Consider the following 24,558-nt stretch of genomic DNA (forward strand, 5'->3'; position numbering starts at 1 on the left):
TATCCAAAATACATAATTTTCTAACATGTTTTAAATCAAAAATAAGGATGGTCTAACATTGCTAAAGCATTAATGTGGAGACAAAGTGTGGAACAAAAATATAGGGTGAAGCTATGTGCAACTATGCACAAGATGTGCCAACCAGAAATATCTATATAAATTCGTAAACAAAATTTCAGCTCACCATCAGCTCCTGCTGAGACAATTATTGATCAATATTCTGTCAAGTATAACATAATTCTAGAGATTTATTTTCCTTATCCCTCACTTTAACCTAAGACCTGCTGAATTTCAATTGAAGTAAATACACGATCTTTACCTTTTTGACCTTTTAAAAAAATCACTAAGCACATTTTATCTCTATCAAATTTGATGTTCTAAAGAGATTTTGGTGGCTGTGTTTGTATAGTGACCTTATATAAGTCCTAGGATGGCTATGATGTAGAGGTTCCTCATAAATGTAATTTGACACTTTATATGGAAACACTCCTGGAAGATTAATCATTCCTTCGCTCAGCAAGCATGTCTCAGCACACTCCTTAACAAATTTCACATCTTCAAGATAAATGGGATAAAAGTAGGTTACAACACACCACTAAAGAAGACCAAAGACAATGCAATGCAAGAGTCTCAGGTCTTTGTGCAAGTACAAGCTTTCTCCTTCACCTTCCTGCTGAATTATGTGGGTACAAAATGGACGTCATTCAGTGTGAAATAATTTTACACCGTAAGAATGCAATTTAGTGGCTATCATTGCACTGAGGTATGAAGGGTGCCAGCATGGCTCAGTCCCCTGCATGCCACCATTCACAGGTTACATGGAGCACATTGAGTATGTCCACACCACAAGGCACTATCAACACAGGGAGACATCTACGAGAGCAGAAAAAAATTGTCTTAAATTGTGCAGGTGGGCCTAGGGTGCAGAGATTAGAGTCATGCTCTCATGAAATCTGTAGAGGCAAAAAAATGAGGTTGTCAACTTGTTATGAGAGACATACCTTCCAAACTGCCTCAGAGAGGGCTGTTCTGAAGTGCTCCTCTGGCACCTGTTGGTATCGCCAGCTTTCACTCTTTAATATATCTCATACAACAAAAAAAAAAAAAAGATAATAAGGTTTTTGAAGTTTACTACTAGCACACAGCTTCATGCCTTTCCCTTTGGTCCTGTCGTTGATCACCACAGGGGAGAGATCAGTGCCTGCTCCTCCTCCTGCCCTCACAAGGAAGCTGCTGTGAGGTCTGCCCTCAGTCTCCTCCAGGTTGAACAGACCAAGTGACCTCAGCCGTGTTTCATACGGCCTCACCTCAAGGCCTTTCACCATTTTATGCTCTCCTTTGGATGCTCCCTAATTGATTTATATCCTTCTTATACTCTAGTGCCAAAAATACAATATTCAAGGCGAGGCCACCCCAGTGCAGAGCAGAGTGGGACAATTTGCTCCCTGGACAGGCTGGCAATGCTGTGCCTGATACACCCCAGGACACACTTGGCCCTCCTGAATGCCAGGGCACTGCTGACTCATGCTCAACTTGCCACTGACCAGGACCCCAGTTCCCTTTCTGTGGGGCTGCTCTTCAGTGTCTCGTTCCCCACCCTGTACAAATACCCAGGGTTGCCCCATCCCAGGTTCAGAATCTGGCACTTGTACTTGCTAAGCTTCATATGGCTGGGGAGTGCCCAGCCCTCTAATTCGTCGAGGTCTCTCTGCAGGGCCTTTGCTTTCAAGGGAGTCAACAGCTTCACCCAATTCAGTATCATTGTGCTCATGCTGAACATCAAAGCAGCGGGAACCTTTAGCATAGCCATTTTCCAGAGAGCTCAAAATGAAAGGTAGCAGTGAACTTACTGTAAGTCTAGGTTTTCTAATACATATAAAAACGTACTAGCAGTTTGTCAAAAGTCAGCTATTTTTAAATGGCATAAGCATAAAAGGAAATGTCAAATATTACCTGTTCAATCCATTCATCACTGTAGCTTTGTATCTTGTCTGAAATTAGTAAGGAAACTGTCTGGAATAGATGCTGCAGTTTCAAGATGAATAATTTTCACCTTCCAAAAACAGGGCTTGTGCTCACCAAGAAATCTAATTTGTCAGCCCAATTAGTGCAGAATTTTAAATTTACTCAAAGTTTGAAAAGCGAACAAAAAACAAAAGAGAAACTTGAATGAACATTGAGGCATGTGTTTACATTCTCTAGGCCAGTCTGGGTTGCCTACCAGGCAGCTCTGAGCCGAGAGAAGCAAGTGCTTACAGATTTGCATATGCAGCACAGTACAACAGCTAAAATGCCAAGAGGTGGTTCTTGAGAATATGTTCTTGGGCTTGCCATGGTCAATAAACCTTGCTGTTCACTGCAAATGGTTTCCTCCAGCTGAGTTTACATTAGTTCTTAACAGCATTATGATGGCACTGTGCCATTGCTATGTTCTTTGTTCCAGTTCAGTCCATTTCTCAGTAGAAGTGACAGCAACCAAAGCATCATTACAGGATCTGAGTAACTTTGGAAAAACCTGCTGGTCACTCCTTTTCTTTTAATCCTGATGTTACCACAAAATGCTTACAAGTTGAAAATATCTCCTGCACACCAAGCTTCCTCGGACTGCTCTTGGGCTGATGGGGTCCTGAATACCTGGCCTTCTAGTGTAGACACTCAGCATGCACTGAAAAACTCAGGTGTTGTGCATTTTGACAGTGCCTTTCTTACTCACCTTGTTAAAAAGGCCAGCTAATAATTGCTGGAAGTTCAAAACCTCCTTACAGACAATGAACTCTGAACAAGCAACTGAATAGTTGCAGATCTGTAACTATTTCATTCCTGGTTTTCATACCTAAGTTATTTAACTGAAACAACGAGAGCTCCAGCATTCCCTCTTGGTAAGATGAAGAGGAGGGTTTATACTCACAACTTCTTTTATCATCAGTGGTAGTTATATACATGTGCTGGGCAGAGAAGAGCAGTTATCCTCTCATAAGGTGCTAGTCATGACAAATATAATACTGATATGGGACCCACATCATTTTCTTTAAAAGCACACTGCAAAGCAATAATGATGGCAAATGACAGGAAGCAGGAAAAAACCCCAACACTCTCTCATGGTTTTTTTAATTTCAGTTCACAAAGAACAGCACATTTCTGCAGCAAATAGAGCTTACTAAACCAGCTGCCTTTTGTTATTATCCTTATGCCTATCTGCGATATTATACAACAGATACCACTTTATTGGTGTCCATAAATAACTTTTATTATGCATCTGAAACAGCACAGTTTAGCTCGTTGCACAACAGACATTTCTTCCAGTCGTTGAAGCCAATAACTTTACTTCTGTACCTGCCACTCTGACCCCCACCACTGGGTTACGGCTTTCATTTACAAAAAAAAGAAAGAAAAAACAAAAAAATTGTACCAGACAGTAGGCCCTCTAAACAGTCTGAACGGTTGTCAGGACCAGAAATAGGCATTATCAGGAATATTGCTGAACACTGCATCCAACTCCAATTTGTTGTGAGCTTCCTTCTAGAAGTACCAAATTTACTGCCAGCTCCACACTCAGGAAAGCCCGTCTGATAAAATCCAAGACAGTGAACTCTGTTTTCAGGATACACTGAAGCCCATATCTTATGTTAACACAACCAGTGCCATCATCTGGCTTGTTACCAAGCTGCTGTCACTGTCTGCAACTGCTGCAAGTGTCAAAGAAAATAAAAGCAAACTGGCCTCAAGGGCATGAAATGGGCATGGACAATAACTTAAATGTAAATTAAAAAGAAAAGACAGGGAAAAGGTAAAATCAATTTTATAACTCGTGACAAAAATTATATCCAAATTCTATACTGTATTTTATTCAGTCAAGGCTCTTACTGTTTTGCATTCCTTTAGCCGCTAATGTTTTAATTTGCTTTAATGCTATTTGCTCTGCCAATTTGAACAGTGATGTAATGACATATGACTCCCTCATATCCAGTGGTACTCACAGCACCTTTGTCACTGGTGGCCCAAGAGCACAATGAACAGTATCTTGAGTTTAATGTATTTGTGGCTTTGTGAAGGCAGCAATGACACACAATGGGTTTTTTCTCCTTTTGTTTCTGTGCTCTGTAACAGAACACCCTGCCACAAAGACTGTGACCAGAGTATAATAAAAAATGCTAAGCCATTGCCAGTCATGGCAAAAATTTGCAAACTTTACATTTTGTTTAATTATTGAAGAATGGCTTTTCAAAGAGACATGCATTGTTCTAAAGAGGCATCGCAGCATCTATCTTCCTCTCCTCACAAAAGCTTTTTATCTTCAAACAAGAAGAATATACTTGTTGAGGGCCAATTACTTGTCTGTCTATGAAGAAGTTTAAAGGAATTTTTAAGTGGTAAATTGACCCATACTATGAGTCACCTGGAGAAGAAGGACATCATTTCCTCAGACAGTTAAACTTTCTCACACAAATATGAGTCAGTACCTTAGATTCAAGACCCTCTAGCTCTTAATACTACCTTGTTCTTGTACACCAATTTAATTCACTACTGCAGCATCACTCAGAATGACAGTAAATGCTACTCAAGGTGAACAGGGGCAACCCTCTGACCCTTGTTCTAGGCCTCTAGCATGACTTCCATTCATCCAGAAGAAATGTTATGCATCACTGAATTATGTTCTGCTTGAATTCTAAAAAAAGAGTTTGACAGTCTATCTAATCTTCTTTAGTACAAATATATCATCAAAAATAAACAGGTTTAACTGTATAATGAGGTTAATAAATGTGCATGCAGAAGAGAGGCCTATGCAGTCAATAAAAAGAGGCAGCCACTTCCAGAAGTTGGTTCAGAGCCTATTCATTACATGTTTGAATGAGATAGCATGAGTCTCTCTCCCACTACCTACAAATGGTGCTGCATTTTTTGCCTTCTGAAAGGTGATGTAATGTATAAACATGACAGGCATCACCATTTCAACATACCTCTTAGAAATAATAGAATTAACCTCACATGCTGCTTTCTGTAACAAACTCCACTAATGACAATTCCTTCATAAGAAAAGAAGAGTCAGGAGAAAACCAGAACTCAATCTGTTATGGTATGAATACGGAATATGACAGACTTTTCTTATTCCCATTCACACAACTGGTAACTTGCCAGTTACACATAACTGGTGACTTTCCACCAGAGATACTGCCTAACATTCCAAATACAAAAAAAAAGAAAAAGAATACTCCCCATACACATACACACTGCCACCCCAAACTCTAATATTAGCAACCTAATATTAGAAACAGCATAGGAAAATATGAGATTCATTTAAGTCAAATAAATGGGGGTTTTTACTGTTTTCAGCAATCAGTATAATAATCAGCATTTCCTACGTATGCTACATCATCACGTAGGCAGCAGAGAAGCAAGTTGTCTCTAAAGATTCACCTTAATCCAAGCATCAGTGAGAGATATTTTCAGGGTATCCAGATACATGCAAACATTTAAGTAGGAATCAGCAGATCTCCAAACTGATAAACATTTCTCATAAGTTATGTATGAATTAAAATCAAGTTTTTATTAAAAATGCATAAGTATGATCTGTGGTGAATAGAACCATTAGCTATGCATGTTTACTCTTTAGTGAACACAGAAATAAGTAATATTTCTTCTAAATGTCATTTCCATCAGAGGGTTATAGAATGATAAAATGCTTAAACGATTCTCAGATGCCATCCAGCTGGTACATGTACAACTGGGGAGAGGACATAAAATAATGAACTGTGAAATGTTTATTTGCCACAGGGGCAAGAAAATGTCATTTCAACTATTGCACCCATTCTACTTTACAAGTCAGGTGGCACTTAACAGTCCCTCACTTCTGTGATAAAACAAATGAATGAAGGCTAATCTGGATGACAATAAACTATCCGATTCTTTAAAGTTATTACATTTTCAGCACACTCTTTTTGATCACACAGTATTTACAATGCTCCCTGTCTTCTTCACTCCTGTTGGAAGCTACAGAAAAATCATCCAAACCCCAAAGTGAGCATAAATTGGTTTTATCCATGTGATTTTAGCCTCATATTTTAGGGGATCATAAGGGAGGATGCACAAAGGCTGACATTGTTCTAGTGGAAGCAGGCTCCTTAATTTTTCTTCATAGTCAATGAAGACACAAATACTTTCCCAAAACAGCATTGCTCAATCTGTAGATCACAATTGTCCTTAAAATCAAACATTCCTCACCAAAATAACAAGTGAAAATGCAAGAGTAAGGAAAATATAAATAATAAGTACTGTGAATTACTAACATCATACAATGGGTCTGTGATTTTTCTTTTCTCTCCCACTCCCAAAAAGCCTACATTAGCTGAAAGACCACTTTACTTAAGGCACAATTCTAATGGTCACCTTAAGCCAAGAAACAACATTAGGCAATCTGACCTATCCCTGATGCACTCCCTCTTCTGATTGCGGGGATGCCTAGAGAGATTATTCTGATTTAGTCATATCATCAATAGTCTTGTCCTCATCCAAATTTGAAAATACTATTATTATTCTCTATAAAATGTCATTTGAATTCAGAACCTTACATGAAATCCTGTAAAAATTCAAAATTTCTGACATACCTTTTACAAAAGACCACTGGAATCTGCTGTCTCTTTTGTCATTTTCCACCGGGATAATCTCTTGAGCTCAGTGGGACAATGGGACCAAAACTGAAGTCTGGAGTGTACTGGGATACACAAATAGCTCACTGACATCAGCCTCCAGAGCAAACACTGTCTGAATCTCACCAGTCCCTAAGCTCAGGGGAGTTTCTAAAAACGTCATGCTAAATGAAACTGGATGTTGACATCTCTGTTATCAAATGCAGCAAAATATTGAGAAGATCTCATATGGATTTAGATGCATTTCTGGAACAACTCATCAAGTACTTGTTTCCACACCTTATCTGCTGCACTTTGCACTGCAGTGTACATTCTCATGGCCCAGCCTGGGACAGTAGTCACTACCATCTTAAAACATTATGTTTTTGTTTTCAACCAGAGAACCTGTTCCTTTCTGTTAACTACAAAATGAGATATTTCCCTTCACTGACTACAGAGTGACTAGAAGGAAACTCTGGAGTATTTTTAAAATGCTTACTTAGTGCTTTTGGTAAAGCAATAGAAAAACAAAACAAAACAGGAGAAACTCCAAAATTAAAACCACACCACCACTCATTGCTCAAGGTGCTAGCTCAAGTCTCTGTCAATATGAAATTAATTCTTACTGTCACAAGTTTTCCCCATGGCTACACAAAAAGAGTAACTTTGCTAGATATTCTAGGTGCCTATAACCAGGTAGTTCAATCAACTTCTATCTATTTAAACCTTTCCTTCCTACCAAACACTACAGTATCAGAATGTTGAGTCTGCTAACTGAACTCTAAAGGAGCTTCAAAACACAGTGAATCAAAACTTTTATCCAGCTGGTTTTAAATCTTTTACCCCTGTAACTTAACACACTCCACTTTTCTTAAAGTGCATAACCAATTACACATTATTATTCATTTACACTTCTACAAAAAATAACACTGTCCCATTCTCAGCAAATGTCAAGCCACTAAAATTAAATTATATAACGGACTGTTTCCTCAGGCATCCATTTTTTGCACTCATCACCCCTTTTGAGCTCAAGTTATGAGAAACAAAAAGGTTGGTTATGAATCCTAGGTATTTTATCTCAAAACTAGACATAAAAGTGCTAATTTTTCTACAAAGGTCTCACAAACTTAAAAACATTACTACATGCTTTCTCATGACAAGAGATGTTAGCTCTCTGAATTCATAACCACGTTTCTGGCGTATCTATTTCCAGCAACACCTCAAAATTTACTCCTTCTACTCCTTAGTGTTATACAATAGCTCTCAAACACACATGTGCTGAAAGTCTGCTATTCACAGACTGTTTCCTTTTCATTGCTAGTAGGATCACATGTTTTTGCATACAATGAAACTTTCACTTTCCTATCAAATCTGAAACAAAGCAACTTTAAAGGAGGAAACAAAGCAGGACTTTAAAGAAGGGACACATGCAAGTTGTTGACTTAGTCACAATTTCAATACTAGCACCTAAGTATTACCCAAAACTGAAACCAGTTCTTTCTATTCTTTGCAGATTGATAAAACTACAGATCCACAGGCTTAGTGCAGTAACATCACTTCCCATTCCACGTGAAAAGCCCACGTTTTTCATTTCCCTTTTGCTAGCAGAAAATGTAGGAACATGTACATGTCATCAGAATTTTCCACTGCAGACACTTCTCTCCTAAAGCTGCTATAGAAAACTATAGGCAGTAGTGACAATGAAACACAACCAAAACACACATGCAAAAAGAAAAAAACCTCTCCCCCAAACGCAGCAATTAAAAGCAAAGTCCCAAAATTTCACTACTGCTTCCCTTTAACAAAAATGAAAAAAAAGAGACATTCTACATTCACTAGTTATGTATTCTGGTGTGCTATGGCAAAGTACCTGACACCATGCTTGGTGTAAGACCCTATATTAACAAAAAATATGTTCTTTATTGCATAATACTCCAGGATAGCTAATTCTAAAGAATATCTACTGTGATTGCCTTTGCTTTGCCCTCAGTGGGAACTGAGCTCTAATCCAGCAAACGTCACTCTCTGAAAGTCCTGAGAATTAAACCTCCAAACTGTTAAAACATGAGGTTTTCTCCAAGTAAAAATATTCATTATATTAAACTGTATTAAATCTTGTAGCTAGATTTGTGATATAGACTAGAGCCCGTCATGATCACCATTCCTGAATGAGCATAAGAATGTTTGCTATTCATATTTTAAAAAGGCAAACCTAAACTTTACAGGGCCGATCACTAAGGCAGACTTTTCTCCCAAGTATCACACTCTGTTCTCTTTAGTTACATATGCTGATTTTTAATAATGCGAGAACTGGAAGAGTACAATCAACTCTTCAGTCTTATATTAAGTGTGCAATATTGATTATGGACATCTCTTGTGACAACTCTTGTCATAGAAGAAATATGGTAAATACTTCTTTCCATACTAAGATCTATGTAATTCATTTCTTGGGTTCCACCACTCTACCTGCTGCAGCTCAAATATGTATCCTCATGTCCAACACGCAATTAAGTATGTCTTTATGGACACCAGTATCACAGTTAAGTATAGAAATTACCTCAGCTGAAACAGTTTTTGAAACAAAGTATTTTAATTTTCTCTTAATTAGCATTATTCATTTGTGGGAAAGTACAGAACGAGGACATTCTATACAAACCATTTGCATTTTGATAATTTTTTTCATTAGCTCAAAAGAGCTGGCCTCTTAGCAATCCAACCAAATCTGGGTATCTTTTTCATTCTGCTTGGCCAGCATGACAGACTTGAACAGTGGCTCCAGCCAGACCTGGAAGAGGATGAGTTCAGAAAGTCACCACGAGCTGGTGTGCACATAGCCCCAAATGTAAAGTGTCAGCAAGAAGAAGGAGAGACTTTACAAGCATCAGATACTGGTGCTTGTGAAAGACAGCAGTTTTTAGAGATTCAGATAATGTATTTACATTATAATACATAATTTAGAGCATCAGATGGAGTACCTCACAACCACTAACTGACCCTTTGCGCATATATATATATGTATATGGCTTGTTTAAAAATTTTGTATTGTTTTAATACTTAGTTGGATTATCTGAACTGCAATATAGCTTACTTTAAAAAGAAAGAGGAAGAAAAGAAAAACAACAGGCAGAACAGGCAAATTTTACAGAAATATTTATATAAATGAGTTCAGTAAATTCAGATGGAAACTGAGAGAAGGGAGAGTAAAAGCTGAATTATCTGTTATCTAATTTGCTTTGAGGGAGTATGGCAATCTTTGTCAGATGGTGAGAAACAATAGGCAATGATTACTAGGGACTTAAAGTTTCCTCATGAAGTACTGTCCTTTCTCATCACTGCACTTGGGGGGAGACCTTCTAAGTAGAAAACATGCTGTACTTTTTCTTGTTTTTGTCGTGCTCCAAGTTTTCCCAAGCAGCAACAATGGGAAAGAAGAAAGTTTCAAACTGGTTTCTGTGGGGCTCTTGAAAACTTCTAGAAAGCAAAACAATCTTGGCAGTTTCACTTTTGCTGCTCTATTAAAAAGACTAGGCAACAAGACATTAGTGCTACTGATGCAAGCTATTAATAGAAAAGGAAACACCCAAAAATAGAGAGGTTTAAAGGACAAAATGAAATAGTGGTGAAGTCTTTTATTGCAACCAGTACAGTTACCATACAACAAAAATCACCAGAGCCCCTGTGTTGAAGGTTCTCTTCAGAAGGGAAATGAGCAAGAGACCAAAACTAATATCTTTATATATACATGCATATATATATGTATATATATATATATGGAGAGAGAGAGAGATAACAAATTTTGTATACAGAAAGCAATGCCTTGCTCCTAACATGAGCAATGCTTGCTGCTAATTTTTCTCATTGGCTACAAATGCAGAGGAAAATGAGCTGTCAAAGGTTGTTTTCCATAGTACAAATGAGAGCACAAACAGTGAGGTATATGTATGTTAATAAGCAGAGAGCAATGATCAGTATGCCCTTGAGAGCAGAAGCATTCCTTGAGGTTTCTGATAATCTGATGGTATACAGTATGTTGCCTTAACTATGAGCACTTAAAATGCATTTATGAAAATAATTCTGCTTGTGCAGGGTCTCTCAAGCTAATGCAGCTCTACTCCTGCACCAGTGTCTGAAACAACCCCCTTTTTTACCCATTTTGACATCTACATCATTTTTGTATGTACAATATGCAACAGTTTCTCTAATGAACTGCAGTATTCCACAATACTGTTTATTGTGCAGTGCCTACAAAGACCAATTAGATCACCACACCCTAGCTTTGTAGAGATGGAAGAACATATTTACATTTAAAAAAACAAAGAAACCTTTCTTCTTACCAACTTTTTTCTCAAAATAAAAGTATACTTTCTACTTAAATATGACCATTTTAAAACTGAATTCCAGGTACCAGTAAAACATAGTCTTCACACTTAAAGCTTTACACTTTTTTTTTTTGAAGTGTCGTTATCAGTGTGGAAATGCTTCCCACACCCATCTCCTCAGGCCAGATAACTACTAGATCCTTTATTTTTGATTTGCATCTTCATTAACGTGGCAGATAATTCCAGGATGAATCTTGACAGCATTTGCTCCTTTAAGTAGTCTTTACCTAAAAAAGTACTGACAACCAACTAATCACCCTTGGGCCTACTGAGGAGAGTTAAATGTCCTTGACTTAAAACTCATAACCTATTCCCATCTGATGGTATATGGCACATGAAGGAATATGACACGTGATTTTAATAAAATGTGTATTTTTTTCCATTCCGTCTCCTTTTTCTCATTTAAATGATTGCTCCTGTTTTTAACCTATCTAAATGTCATGACACAGGCCAAGTGTGATTCAGAAGTTTTCACTGCTGTTAGTACATCCTTTTCTTACCAAATAAAAATTTTCAAGTTGGCTTTCAGTTTACAATTATCTTTAAAATTTCCTTAAGGTACTCCAGAAAACAGTATTTATTTTAAAAAAATATGTTTATTTGACCCTCTGGTTTTACAATCAGTTGTAGGAAGCTTCATGTAGAAAGTAATGCTACAGTTCTGCTTAGCTTACCTGCTCGTCCACCTGCTGATACATTCCTACAGGCTTGTCTGTTGATGTTTTTATGAGTTCTGCATGTATTTTTTGTCACCATGAGTTAGCAAATATGCTTTCCTTCACAGACTTTCAAAAAAATAACAATTTAACATCTTAGCACATTCTATAGTCATCATTACCTCCTGGTTGTAAAACGCATTAAAAAAAAAAAAAGCTCTGCAAGAGGCACAATTTAAACAAATTTTGTCCCCTTTGGAGGAAATAAAGAAAAAAAAAAGTATGCTTCTTAAACTTAAATGGATCTGAAGAACTGTTTCCAAATTGCTGGAAAAGGCTACATTCCTACCATTCCACTCAAGATTCACTCTATTCCTACTATTCAAGATTTCTTTTTAGACAATACACATGAATAAATCATGCCTGATAAGATACATCCAGTTACAAAGAATTAAATAACTGAGGTGGGGAACAGCATATAGAAATAAAATGTGTTCCAGAATACAAAATTATTAAGGACTGATGACAACTGATGAAAAGATCACAGGCATTTCGAATTTCTGATCTGCTAACACATCTTTCTTTCTTATGTACTGTTTTACTGATTTGGTTCCTGAAATCTATTATTTTTCTTCTTTTGTAGTTCTCTTAGTACCTGCCTCCAGGAAAGAAATTGGCAACAATGCTGGTTGCTATTGACACTGACTTACACTTTCTCAGCAAAACTATTCACTAAGAGGTAGAGGGATGGAGTAACATGAAATATTTCATTTCTGCCATAAGGTTAACTGCTTAAAAAAGGTGCTTCCAGCACCTGTTCTGCCCGCACATGAACATTCAACATAATGAGAATAAGAAATGGGGCATATTACATTGATAAGTCTTTATCTGTATGTCGTTGCATCCAAATCCACAGGAATTCTTACATCATGTATCTGATTCCACGACAATGAAATAACCCATTGTATACATTACAGAAAGGGACATGAGTTTCTTAACTTTAACCCCAGTCTCTTTCAAAGCGCCACAATACAATTGCACAGCCTAACCATCTTGCTAAGCACATCTATTTTTAGGCAGCTTCTTTGTTATTGTATCTCAGTGCCGACTTTTTAAACTCAATCTAGTTTCGCTGGTAGCTGAGCTTACAAGTGCTGCCACATGTCTCCTCCAAAGGTAAATATAAATATATGGCTGAGTTCTGTAGCAACATAATGACACAGTGTTAAAATACACTGGACAACAAGTCTGAAAGAAAACAAACAAAAAAACCCCACATCCGCAGAACAGCTCAGGCGTGACAACTTCACACAGAAACACACCTGTATGGCAAACTGTGTGCAAGCTGCGCACCACCCCGACACGCGTCTCAGCCTTACACAGGGCCAGTCAAAGGCAGCCAGGTACCAACTTGACTCAACGCTTGGGAGAACTGCCCGAGTTTATTAACTCCGCCGTGCGCCCACCGCAGAGTCCCCGCCAAACTACCTGTAACACAGCCCCAATTTCCCACCCTGCCGCCCCGCTCGCATCCCCACTCCGGCCCTCCCGGCCCCTCCTCGCCCAAAGCGCGGGCGCTGCCTTCGCACCCTGCCCCTCCCCGAGCCCCCACTCCGGGCGGCGGGGGAGCCGCCCCGCCGCCCCCTCCTTCCCTCCCGCCTTCGTCCCCCCCTCCTCCGCGGGCCGCCCCCGCCGCCACTCACCAGCTGCGCGCCGCACACGGCCACCAGCGTGCACCGGCCGCTGCAATAGCCCATGGCTCCCGGCACCCCGCGCCGCCGTCCCGCGCCGCGCCCACTCAGGCGGCGGCAGAGCACCGCCCGGCCGCCGCCCGGCTCCCGCCTGCCGCCGGCGCTCCCCAGCCCGGGACCCGCATGGGGGCGCGCCCGCCGCCCGCCCGCCCGCCCTCAGCCGCGGCCGCAGCGCCCGCCGCCTCGGCGGTCGCGGGCAGCGGGGCCGGCCGCCCCCGCGGAGGGCGGCAGCGCCGGGGGGAGGGCGGCGGCAGGTGCCTGCAGGAGCAGCCGCGCTCTGCCGCGCAGCCCCAGAGGCATCTGGGCTTCAAAGTTTGCCCCCTCAACTCCGCTCGCAAACCATCCGGGCTCGCAGCCGTCTGCGGCGGGGGGGAGGCGGGGGGAGGAGGGGAGAAGGGAGGGAGGGACGGACGGACGGGGAGGCGAGGCAGGCGGTGGCGCTAAGCTCGGTTCACGCTCGCAGAGCGGCTTCCCTCCTGCCCACGGCATGTCTGCTCCCCCGCCCGCCTTCCTCCTCCTTCTCCTCCTCCCGGTAGGGCTCAGGCAGCCCCAGCTGTGGGAACCCCTCTCCCGGGGGCTCCCCCGCGGGAGGGCGCGGAGAGGCGGCGCAGCGGCGGGGGGCGCCTCCGCTTGGTCTGCGCGGGCGCGGCGAGCGCGGCTGCACCTTCCTGGGCGCCTTTGTCTCGGCGGGACCCCTCTCCGCGCCCACCCTGCGCGGAGCTCCCCCGCACCGCACGGCGCCCTCCGCAGCCCCGCCGCCGCACAGGCACAGCCCCTCCGGCACGGCACGGCACGGCCCGGCCCGGCCCGGCCCGCGGTCAGGGCAAGGCAGCGGAGCGGATCGGGGCCCGGCCGCGGGCGCGGAGCGGTGCTAGCGCGGCCGCAGCCCCGCGGTGGGGCGCGCTGCTGCCGCCTGGCGGGCCGCGGGCGGCGGTGCAGGGGAAGCCGCCCCAGCCGCGCTCCCGCCGCTGCTGCCGGCACCCGGGAGAGCTCCCCGGGAGCGCCGGGAACACGGCGGGAACACCTGCCGCCGCACCCGTGTCACTCCCACCCTGAGCGGAGCTCACAGGCGGAGGCTGATCTAAAGAGTCTGACCTGCAACACTGGGAGAGGTCCGAGACAGAGGCTAGGAGTGTGAGGGCAGGAAAAGAAGGACAAGACTGGTCTTATTTAGAAAAAGAAAAATAATTGCTGTCAGGGAACTGGTTCTGCCCACCATAATGATGAGGAACGTTTGCACTTAGTGGCTTGATCCGGCATTCCTCCGCTGTTAAAAGCATTCAGAATACATTGTGTTGGTGGTAAATTGTGTGTCAAGATCTGCTGTGTCAATCAGCCTCCAAAGGTTGTTAATTGCTGTGTCATCACCAACCACCTTGACATTGCATTTGGACCGGGTCACTCTTACTTCACTGCCCGTAAACAGAAGTAGATTTATCTGGGATGTCAACAATTATGAACTGAAGGAATGTCACTGGGTTTCCTGAGCACATGTGGATATTTGTTTGCAGCACAAATGCCCTGTAAAACTGGAAGCTCTCTGGGAGCTTATAACCCCATGTAGTTTGCTCTCACTCTATAAGCAAGTTTGTCAAAATCGTTGGAAAATTGTCAGATGAGCAGTTATGACTCCTAAAATTCTTATAATGTATTGGGCACTTCACAGGGAAGCAAAACATGCACAAAAGTGACAGTGTTTGTCCTCTGCTCGAAAAGTACATTCTTCTGATTGTCAGCCTGCATGCTGTCAGACACAGTATGGACCAGTCAGATCTCTGGGCACCAAACACAGTGAACATAATCACTTGAGGCTCTAAGGAGGCAGCTACTAGGGATAGCCATAGCTGAGGACAAATAAAGCTGTGGAACAGCTGAGGCTTAGGAAGCAGAGCTGTCCAGCAAGTGGCAGAGAATAGTTCAGGTACCTCTGAACTCAAAGTCTTTCTTGACTTCTTCAGCCTGTCATGCTTACACTTACAGGATCACAGAATGGGTAGAGTTGGAAGGGACTACAGTGGGTCATCTGGTCCAACTTCCCTGCTCAAACAGGGTCATCCTATAGCACATGGCAGTGGCAAGAACAGTGTATCTCATCTGAGACTGGGAGCTGGGAAGCTAGCAGAAAGGGCAGTTTGTACTCTTTTGGACCCTTGTGAGGAAGCAAAGGGTTCTCTCTCTGTGCCCATAACTGATCTGGTTGTTCATTACAGTGGGAGGTTTCCTAAGGAAAACATGGGCAGTAGTGGAAGAGTCCAAAATTACAATCTCCATGGACTCTCTTAACAGTTTCCCAAAGCTCCCTGCTCCTTTTTCTTCTCAACACCTTCTCCTATACCTTTCCACTATAAAAAGATTCTCAACTTGTTTGCCTTCTCCTAAGTATGTTTAAAGAAAATGTCTCTGTTTCTGTGCTGTTATCCACTTCCCCCTGGTCTGTGGCTTATCTGTCCACACAAACTTCCTTTCTCCATGTCACTTTTATCTGTTTAATCTCTTTTATCAAGAGGACTTGAAGTGAGCCACAGGATTGAGCTCTCATTGGGTCAAATGCTCAGGTCAGGGCCTTTTTGAGTCCAGTCTAAGCCTGTTCTTGGGGCCCTGCAGCTTCAGCATGCAGCAAAATCAGCTGTGTACACACAGCAATACTGGTTTATGGTTCCTGGTTAGACTTAACAAAAGGCCTGTTATGTGTGCTCAGTGAGTAATTTCCAAATGTTCATAACTTCGTCAAAACAAAACCAATTTTCTTCAAAGGCAGGCTGTGCAGTGCTCTTCACTGAAGGTTATTCCATGCAAAACATTAACTTGCAGGTTACAGTGTTTCACCAGTTGATTTGAAATCATAAAGTGGTAAAAAACAAACCAAAAAAACTCTCACACCAAACAAAACAAAAAAGCCAGATAAAAATAGGTTTCCCTGTTTCCCTCCAGTCTTCTCAATCAAGTGTAATTTTATTCCTATTTCTATAACTTATTTCTGGGAGGAGATCAGTTCCAAAATCTGTGACTGTCACTAATGACTGGAAACCGGAGGCTACAGATTCATTTTACACTTCCAGTTATAGGAGCTCATTGCCAGTGCCTGTACACCCAGGATGTGTGTACAGGTGTTCCTCTCTCTTTGGAGACAAGAGGGGAACACGCTTTTTGGCAGCATAATGGTGAAATGCTCACTCCCCTTGAGTGCCTTCCCTGTGATTTAACAGGGCTTACGAACTGATTTTAAGCCTAACCCCAGCCTGCTCCTTCCCTGAGCCCGGGGGAGCGCCTGGCCAAAGGGCAGCCCAAGGAGGGCTGCAGCTGCCAGCCTGCTGCCTCAAACCAGCAGCCACAGAGGAGAACCAGGACCTGGGAGAGCAAGCCACAGGCCAAACAGAGCAGCAGGAAGGGCCACCTATGGCTTGTGGACTGTAGCTTCTGTATCCCTTTCCTTTAATAAGCCTTTCAGGTGAAATCTGTTTAGCCAGCAGTGTGGGTTCAGTGGCACATCATCCCAAGCGTTCCAGCCATGTAGGAGCTTGCTGCCCCCAGCACCACCTCCCCAGGCTGTCCCAGGTGCCAGTAAATCAGCATGGGCTCTTACCTGCTGCATTCATTCATTACCTACTGCCTCCATTCTTGTATCAAACCAGTCTGAAAATGCTTTGTAGTTGATGATATTGTCATCAATAGTAAAGGGAAAATATTGTTTCAATTCAACCAACACCTTGTTAACAGAGCAGATGTTGCTGTGTGACGTGCATGTTGACTTTCTGGGGAAAGAATCAATTAGGGGGGAAAAAATAAGTGATTAAAACATAATACAAAATTATTGCAGGCTTAAGCACACTGCAATAAAACTTCTATTCAAACCTCTAAGACTGTAGCAGTATTAAACGTTTTTTTTTTAACATCATCTCTACCATAAAGATTGAGTGTCAAGTACTTTTTTTACCTCCTGCAGGATTTCAAGACTTGATTGCCCAAATGACAGTTTACTTATTTTACTGTCAAATACTTTTGTGAAATGCCATAACAAGTTGATTACAGGTTTCACATTTTGCATAGTGACAAAATCATCTGTCATATAATAGTCTGATGCCTGAAAAACCATTTAACTAAGAAGCAGTTACTACTGAAAATAATGATATTTGAAACATTAAGTGGGTTTAAATGTGTACATTTTCTAAGTAAGTCTTTGTTTTAACTGAATGAGAAGAGCAGTGTTATCCCTTTCAGGCATGAATTTAAGACTTGTAAAAGTCACCAGACAACAACTAGCTAGAGGGTGAGATAAATTAGGAGGGACATCATTTCATGAATGAAATGAAAAATAGAAATTGAAAGCCTAGTGATACATCATAGCTTCTACAAAGATGAAAAAGTCCCTGGCTCCTGTTTCCAAAACCTGTTATTCCTACCAACCTGTGCTGGAGATCTGAGGCCATGTCATGCACTCTGGCTACTGGAAACAGAAACAGTCTCCCTTTCCCTTATGGTGGGAAATATTGGGTCTCTGGACCTGGTGTGAAGAAAATAATAAGATTTTACTTTCTTATTCAACAACATGCATACCTTAGATGAGATATAAGTGACAACAGTAATAAGGATAATCCATTCATTTAATGTATTCAATTTCTTGACTGATTCTAAGTGACTAGATTTTGGAAATAATGTGATGTGTCATTTCTACTTAGCAATACTAACCCAGTAAGGGAATTCTCTGGGCATTTTATTTCTGGTAATGAGTGGATGGAGTAATGGTAGTAGCAATCTCCCTTCTCATGTGCAGGCAAAAGACAAGCCAGTTTTCAAAAGGAGAAGGGAATGGGATGGGGAAGCTCAGCAAGCTGTTAGATTGAAGAAGAGAATGATGTGTCCCTGGCACTCTGTCATATACTGACTTTGGAGACAATGGAGCCATCACATACCTGCCATTATAAAGGCTGGTAGAAAATCACAGTGAATTATACATGAGGATGAATGCTGAACCTCTCTGGAGGGGTGCTGCACCCAGGTGCTCAGCTGACCTCCTGCAGTGGGCTGCAGCACAGGGTGCGGCCGGGGATCAGCAGAGGAGTGTCCAAGGGTGCGTGACCTTCCTGGGCCACCAACTGCAGCGCGCCACAAGTGGCAAAAACCCTGCTCTGGGGCCACAGATCAGTGGCAGACTAGTGCTGTCACTGCATCCTTGCTGCTGAGTTTGTTTTCCACCCAGGCTGGAGAGACATTAAGGATGCAACAGCTTTGGCATTTTTCAAACTGTTCCACCTTCTGTGGGGAGAAAGGGAAAAATAGGAATCGGAGGGGAGGAGGAATTCGTTGCCATGTTGTCTTGCTTCACAAAGGAGCATGGTTAAGAAAATTGTCAACCTGAAGGCTTATCATTGCCCTCTGTGGACACAGTTTGTACAATGCTTTTCTTAACTAACACTGTAATTTTCTGTGCACTTATTAGTCTTTCTGGGGAAAAAAAAAAGAGTCTAATTATGCTATCACTGCTTTATTTTTAGTCAATGTTTTCTCACTTGTGGACATTAAAGCATTGTATAGGTAATTTAATATTATTGATCCTGCATTTCAGTAGATCTGCGTACAGAGATTTGAAACACTTCATATGTTAGGTACTTTGGACATCCACACAGTAGATTTTTCTTATCTGTCTCCTATAAACTTGTGTAACCTTTAGCAAGTCGATTAAACATTCTACTTCTTATATACCTCATCTGGAAAATAAATGTGTTCTCATTTTGCCTAGGGCAAGGTAACACAAGGGAGAAATCATTTTCGTAGCATTGAAATTTCTTCTCACATTTAAAATTGGCCTATGAGGAGGTCAGATTTTTCTTTGTGACCATTTTTTTTACTGTTTGTTTCCCTTATCACATGAAATGATGGATGCATATCCATTAAAACTATATTTTTAAGCATTCTGCTATTAATATTATTGAACATTGCTTTTTTCCTTAAGTCTGTCAAATCTAATTTTCATTTATCAAATTTGTATTTAATGTGATCTATTTAAAAATATTTTAACATATTTTAATTCTTAAATAAACAGGCTCTGTTTTCAGCAAATATTTTGATTGCTAGTGAAACTACAATCCTGACATTTGACAAACAGAAGGATGCTTTCTTCTGTGACAGAAGTGTAACTACGGTCTTCAAAATGGAGAAAGGGGTAAAATTATGGCTTGTATTCAAGGAGGAGATTTTACGGGCAAATAGAAGAAGTGGAATGAACCGTCGTACTGCCAGTCTCCGAAGCTCTGAGCAGTTGGAAGAGCTCTGGTAGCGCCCAGCTGCAGCTGAACCTTGATATTCTTTGCGAACTGAAACCCGTCAAGAGAGGGCACTGCGTTCATGCACACACGGCGCGCGTCGCCGGCCGCTCCTGCGGATTGCTGTGGATGCGCAGATTCCCGCTCGCACCGCTCCCGCCAGCCCTGCCTTCCCTTCCCTTCCCTTCCCTTCCCTTCCCTTCCCTTCCCTTCCCTTCCCTTCCCTTCCCTTCCCTTCCCTTCCCTTCCCTTCCCTTCCCTTCCCTTCCCTTCCCTTCCCTTCCCTTCCCTTCCCTTCCCTTCCCTTCCCTTCCCTTCCCTTCCCTTCCCTTCCCTGCCCTGCCCTGCCCTGCCCTGCCCTGCCCTGCCCTGCCCTGCCCTGCCCTGCCCTGCCCTGCCCGCCGAGGCACGGAGGAATCCGCAGTGTGGATACCACGGTACAAGAGGCAGCCGTGCCTAACGCGGTCTCCCTTTGGCACACAGGGAATCAATGGGCTTCCTGAAGAGTGAACTGCAAGAAGGAAAAGGCAAAGGAGTGCAGCCGGTCTAATGATCTCTTCTGAACTCTGATCTTGTGAGTTACAAGGCCACCCATGACCTTAGGAAAACAACAGGGTTGTTTTCCTAAGGTCATGGGTGGCCTTGTAACTCACAGGACACATGAGAGAAGAATAACCCGAGTTATGTTTGTTTATAACATTTAAATGGTTTTCTGGACATTTCTAGGTGAAATGGAATGCCTTTATTTATCCAGACTGGCCTTCTGCAACAGCTGATAGGACTTCCTTGGGCTGATTTCTGTTTGAACTAAATTTGGGAAATACTGCTTGATACATTATTTAGACTTTTCTAAAAACAAGGACCACATAAAGCATTCTGTAATAAATCCTAGAGGCTCAGTAGAAGAAATAATATCAAAAAATTACATTTTATCTCTAGTCTAAAACTTAATTTTAAAGAACTGATTGTTACTCAACTTCTAACAGTAACACTGAAAAGTTCCCTTTAGAAATCAAAAAGGTTGTTTTCTTCTCTCTCTAAACTTGTCTTGACTCTTGCCATTTTAATATATAATCTTCTTTATGATAAGATAAAGACCTTGGACTCCCTGTGCGTTATACTACCAGGTAGATTTTTCAGTCCTTCAATCACTCTCACAGATTTATTTTTTTAAATCCTCCCTAACAGTTCAATATGTCCTGGAAATTTGGACTGTGGAAGTAAACACAGTATGTTATTCAGGAATGCAACATTTTCAAATGCAAAAAGCCTCATATCAGATTTGCTTTCATCATCCTCACGAAATGTCCTGTCCATCTTGTTCATCTCCTATGCCCTCTAGAGCTCCTTCTCTGGTTCTGTTTCCTGAGATAGGCTTCTCCATGGATTCCCTCTGAATTGCCCTGTCTTTTCCTGGCTACAGGACTTTGCAGTATTCCCTGCTCAGATAAATGTTTCTTTATGTTCAGCTTGCCAAGTTACCCAAGTTACATAAAACAACCCGTCCTCTTCACAGCATGCCACTGAAACTATCTTTTCATCTTCAAACTATGTTGATAGCAATTTTCTTTGTTTTTCCTTTTCTGTAGAAAAATTTTAAATGGCAGATAGTACAAGGTGCTATTGACATGTTCAGAAGTTGTTTTCCATTTAAAGTTCCTAATTTGAGATGTATCATTAGCTACATTTTTTGCTAACTTAATAACTTATGCTAACTTGCTTAACTTATGCTCTATGCTGAATTTTCACCCTTCTAGTTTTCCTCGTTAAATGGTCATCAATATGAGCTGAAAAAATATAAAGTTTTTGAACCAAATGGTTACCATCATCATCCAAACTTGTAATCTCATCAATAAAAGCCATCAAGTTGGCTTGATAAGGTCTGTGTTCCATAAACTCATGTGGATCAGCATTAATTATTATTAATGACCATCATTCATTATCCACCTTTAATTCTTTATTAATTGAGTCTATATCAGCTGTTATATCAGTCTTATATAGTTTTTCCTCTAATCAATGTTAGACTGGCAGGTCTTCTCATTTACCCCTTAAAATATTGGCACAACATTAGTTTTTTTCCTCCTTTTCACTGGGGCTTTTTGATGCTCCAGTTCTTACTGAAAATAAACATTAATGGTTCAGAGAATTTATTTACCAGATTTTTCTAAAACTTCTCAATGAAAATTACTTGGATCTTTTTATGTGGAAACGTGTGCTGTTATTAACTACCTTTTGATTTTCTGGAGTGACCCCTGGAATGGAAAGTACTTCAGCTTTACCTTATGATAAAATTTCTACTTTCTCCCCTCCTAAACAGAGAATGGGTCTATGCACTGAGCACACATGGTTTGTCTGCATTATTATTCTTTATTCTGTATTTCCCATCTGCTAGTGCAAAACCAATATTGTTCTTCTCTTTTATTTGCTTTTAATATCCTTTTTAAAAAGCCAAATAGTCTCTCTTCTTATTGACCTTAGCAGCCATGCCAGGTCTTATTGACTTTTCAATTTTGTAATTGATTAATCGTGATTTACTTGAATCTGGTGAGGTCCATTATTAAATGATTGTGTATTTTTTTTACTTTTGTATCCTTTATCTATTTCCTCTGGTTCCTACTTCTATGTAGGCTCATTATGTTGTGGTACTATTTCCCTCCCCTTCCATTTAATTTGGTTCTTAATTGCTATCAATTCATTGAAATCAACCTATTAAAAGGATTACTGCAGACTGGGTTTTGTTTTCTGTGCAAACAGCAAATCTAAGAATTTTTACTAATGTAACCATGATTTTTACCGAGTAGTGTGTTGGATTTTTTTCCCTATGACTTTGAATTCTAGAAGAATGTTAACATTAGCATCAGAATTTCTTCAGCATCTGTCACTCAGGCTGAAGTTCGTGTGATTACACAGGCATTTAGTTCTCCTTCACTGTAGACAGGTGCTCACCTGAGCCCAGGGCTTCCTACTGTGATATGGTAACTTCCAGCCAATCCCAGCTGGTACTTTGCACTTTGCCAGTTAAATATTCACCCCCAAACTTCCAATATTTTTCACTTCTACACTGTCAGCACTTAGTAAGAGCCATTTTTGACATGAAGTGTCTTTTTGCACTCCTTCTCCCAACTTCTTTCCTAAATAGGTTACAGCCAGGGATTTCAGTATTCCAGTCATGCAGATTACCCAATCAAGTCTCAAGGAAAAATTCATGTTCATAAATGAGCCATTTCAGCTCTTGTTTACTAAAAAGGCTCCTAGCTTTGCAATATAGGCAATTAAAGTTTTTTTCTTCCTCATATCCTTTGGATTTTTGATTAATTTTGTCCTAAGTGTTTTCATTTTTTGCTAAATTTGATGGTTCTCTGCCCCTCATATCTTCATTATTCCCTCTTATTAGTTTGTCATCCTCAGACACTACTTGCAAAAGGGCTCTGGTGCCTTACTGCTTGGTGAAATGTGCAGTGGAAGTTCCCAATGCAATGTATGTCAAGAGGCAAAAAGCGAATTTACATCAGCAAGTGCCAGAGTGCTGCCAAAGATAGGCAGTATGAATTTTTCCAGAGTCTGGCATCTTCTTTGGCCATGATTCACATTCATTCACAAGTCTTAGCACATAATTTCTCATTATGTTTCTGCTAGTAGTACGGTCAGTGAAAGGAGTTCCTGTTTTTCTCTCTCAATAAGGCATTCCCCATGGTGGACCACCTTCCTAGAGATACTGAACAATTCTGCATGGAATCAGGCTGTAAATCAGAGCTGAGAAGAAATTAAGGTTTCCAAAAGCCCTGCCCTGTGCAGGCTGAGGTGTTGGGGAAGTGTGTTGGAGAGCCAGACAGCAAGCTTGCAGGTGGGACTGGGGCCCTTGATAGTCCTTGCCCCAGGGCAGGGGCAGGGCTGGCTGCTGGAAGTTCCCTGGTCAGAGGCACAGAGGCAGGAGAAATACCTTTACTTCTGCACACTTCCCTTCTGTGCTGGGGGAAAACAGGGGTGGCCATCTGAATTTTCAGGTCCTTCTGGCTCTTAGGCAGAAGTCCTCAGCATTGTTGATGGGGAAGACACAAGCAAAGAGGTCTCTCTTATGGTGATCATCTCCTGTGCCTGGAAAGCTGGTACAAACAGCACAGGAGCAGCTTCCAGCTCTGTGGTTGACATAATTCACACAGTTGGGAAAGGGCTTTAATGGATCAAAGTGTGCTGACTAGCTTAAAATGTTTATCAAATAGCAATGTCACATTTTGGGTCTCAGCATTCAGATAACAGCAAACCGGTTTATATTTACTTGAAGGTGATCCTTTCTATTTATTTTTCATGAATGGTGATTTTCTTCAACTATATAGCTGATACAGAGATTTGAGACAGATTTAAAATATGGAGATGATAGTGCAAGATATTATTGTGCTAGAAGGAGATACACGTTGGAAAATTATAGATAATGTATATTAGTTTAGTTATAATAATAACTCCCAAACAGTTTCAGCTTAGTTTGGGGTTTTGGTTTTGTTTTGATGGGATTGGTTTTGGTTTTTGTTTGGATTTTTCACATTTATTTTCTTTTTCTGCTGAAAAGAAACATTTAACATAAAAGAAGTTTAGGTCAAACACCTCCTCAGGACAAGAATTAGATCTTTTGGTGGAAGAAGCTGTAACAAACTTATCATCATATCATATCATAAAAACTGTGAAATGAACAACTTCCCTGCTGTCACCCAACTTCACAGGCCTGTGAAGCTAATTCATGCCTCAGGTAAAATTCTGGGTTGTTTTTTTTTTTCTTTTCATTAACAGATTCCTGAAGTGTCCCACAATCTGATTATTTAGAAGTAATATTATCTGATTATTTTTAGAAATTTAGGGTTTATTTTGTTCTCTCTCACACATTTCATTATCTTCTC

General features: G+C 41.3%; 1 protein-coding gene across 2 annotated transcripts in view; it reads right to left on the minus strand.

Moving 5' to 3' along the window:
* NKAIN2 (sodium/potassium transporting ATPase interacting 2) overlaps positions 1-13,486 on the minus strand; it is a 525,174-nt gene extending 511,688 nt beyond the window's left edge. For both annotated transcript variants that reach the window (XM_059469307.1, XM_059469306.1), the window contains exon 1: positions 13,362-13,486. In XM_059469307.1, coding sequence (XP_059325290.1) covers positions 13,362-13,415 — 54 coding nt within the window. In that variant the 5' untranslated portion in view covers positions 13,416-13,486. The remainder of the gene's footprint in view (positions 1-13,361) is intronic.
* Positions 13,487-24,558: the final 11,072 nt, after the last annotated feature.

The sequence above is a fragment of the Ammospiza nelsoni genome, chromosome 3, assembly GCF_027579445.1.
Source record: "Ammospiza nelsoni isolate bAmmNel1 chromosome 3, bAmmNel1.pri, whole genome shotgun sequence".
Lineage (NCBI taxonomy): Eukaryota > Metazoa > Chordata > Aves > Passeriformes > Passerellidae > Ammospiza > Ammospiza nelsoni.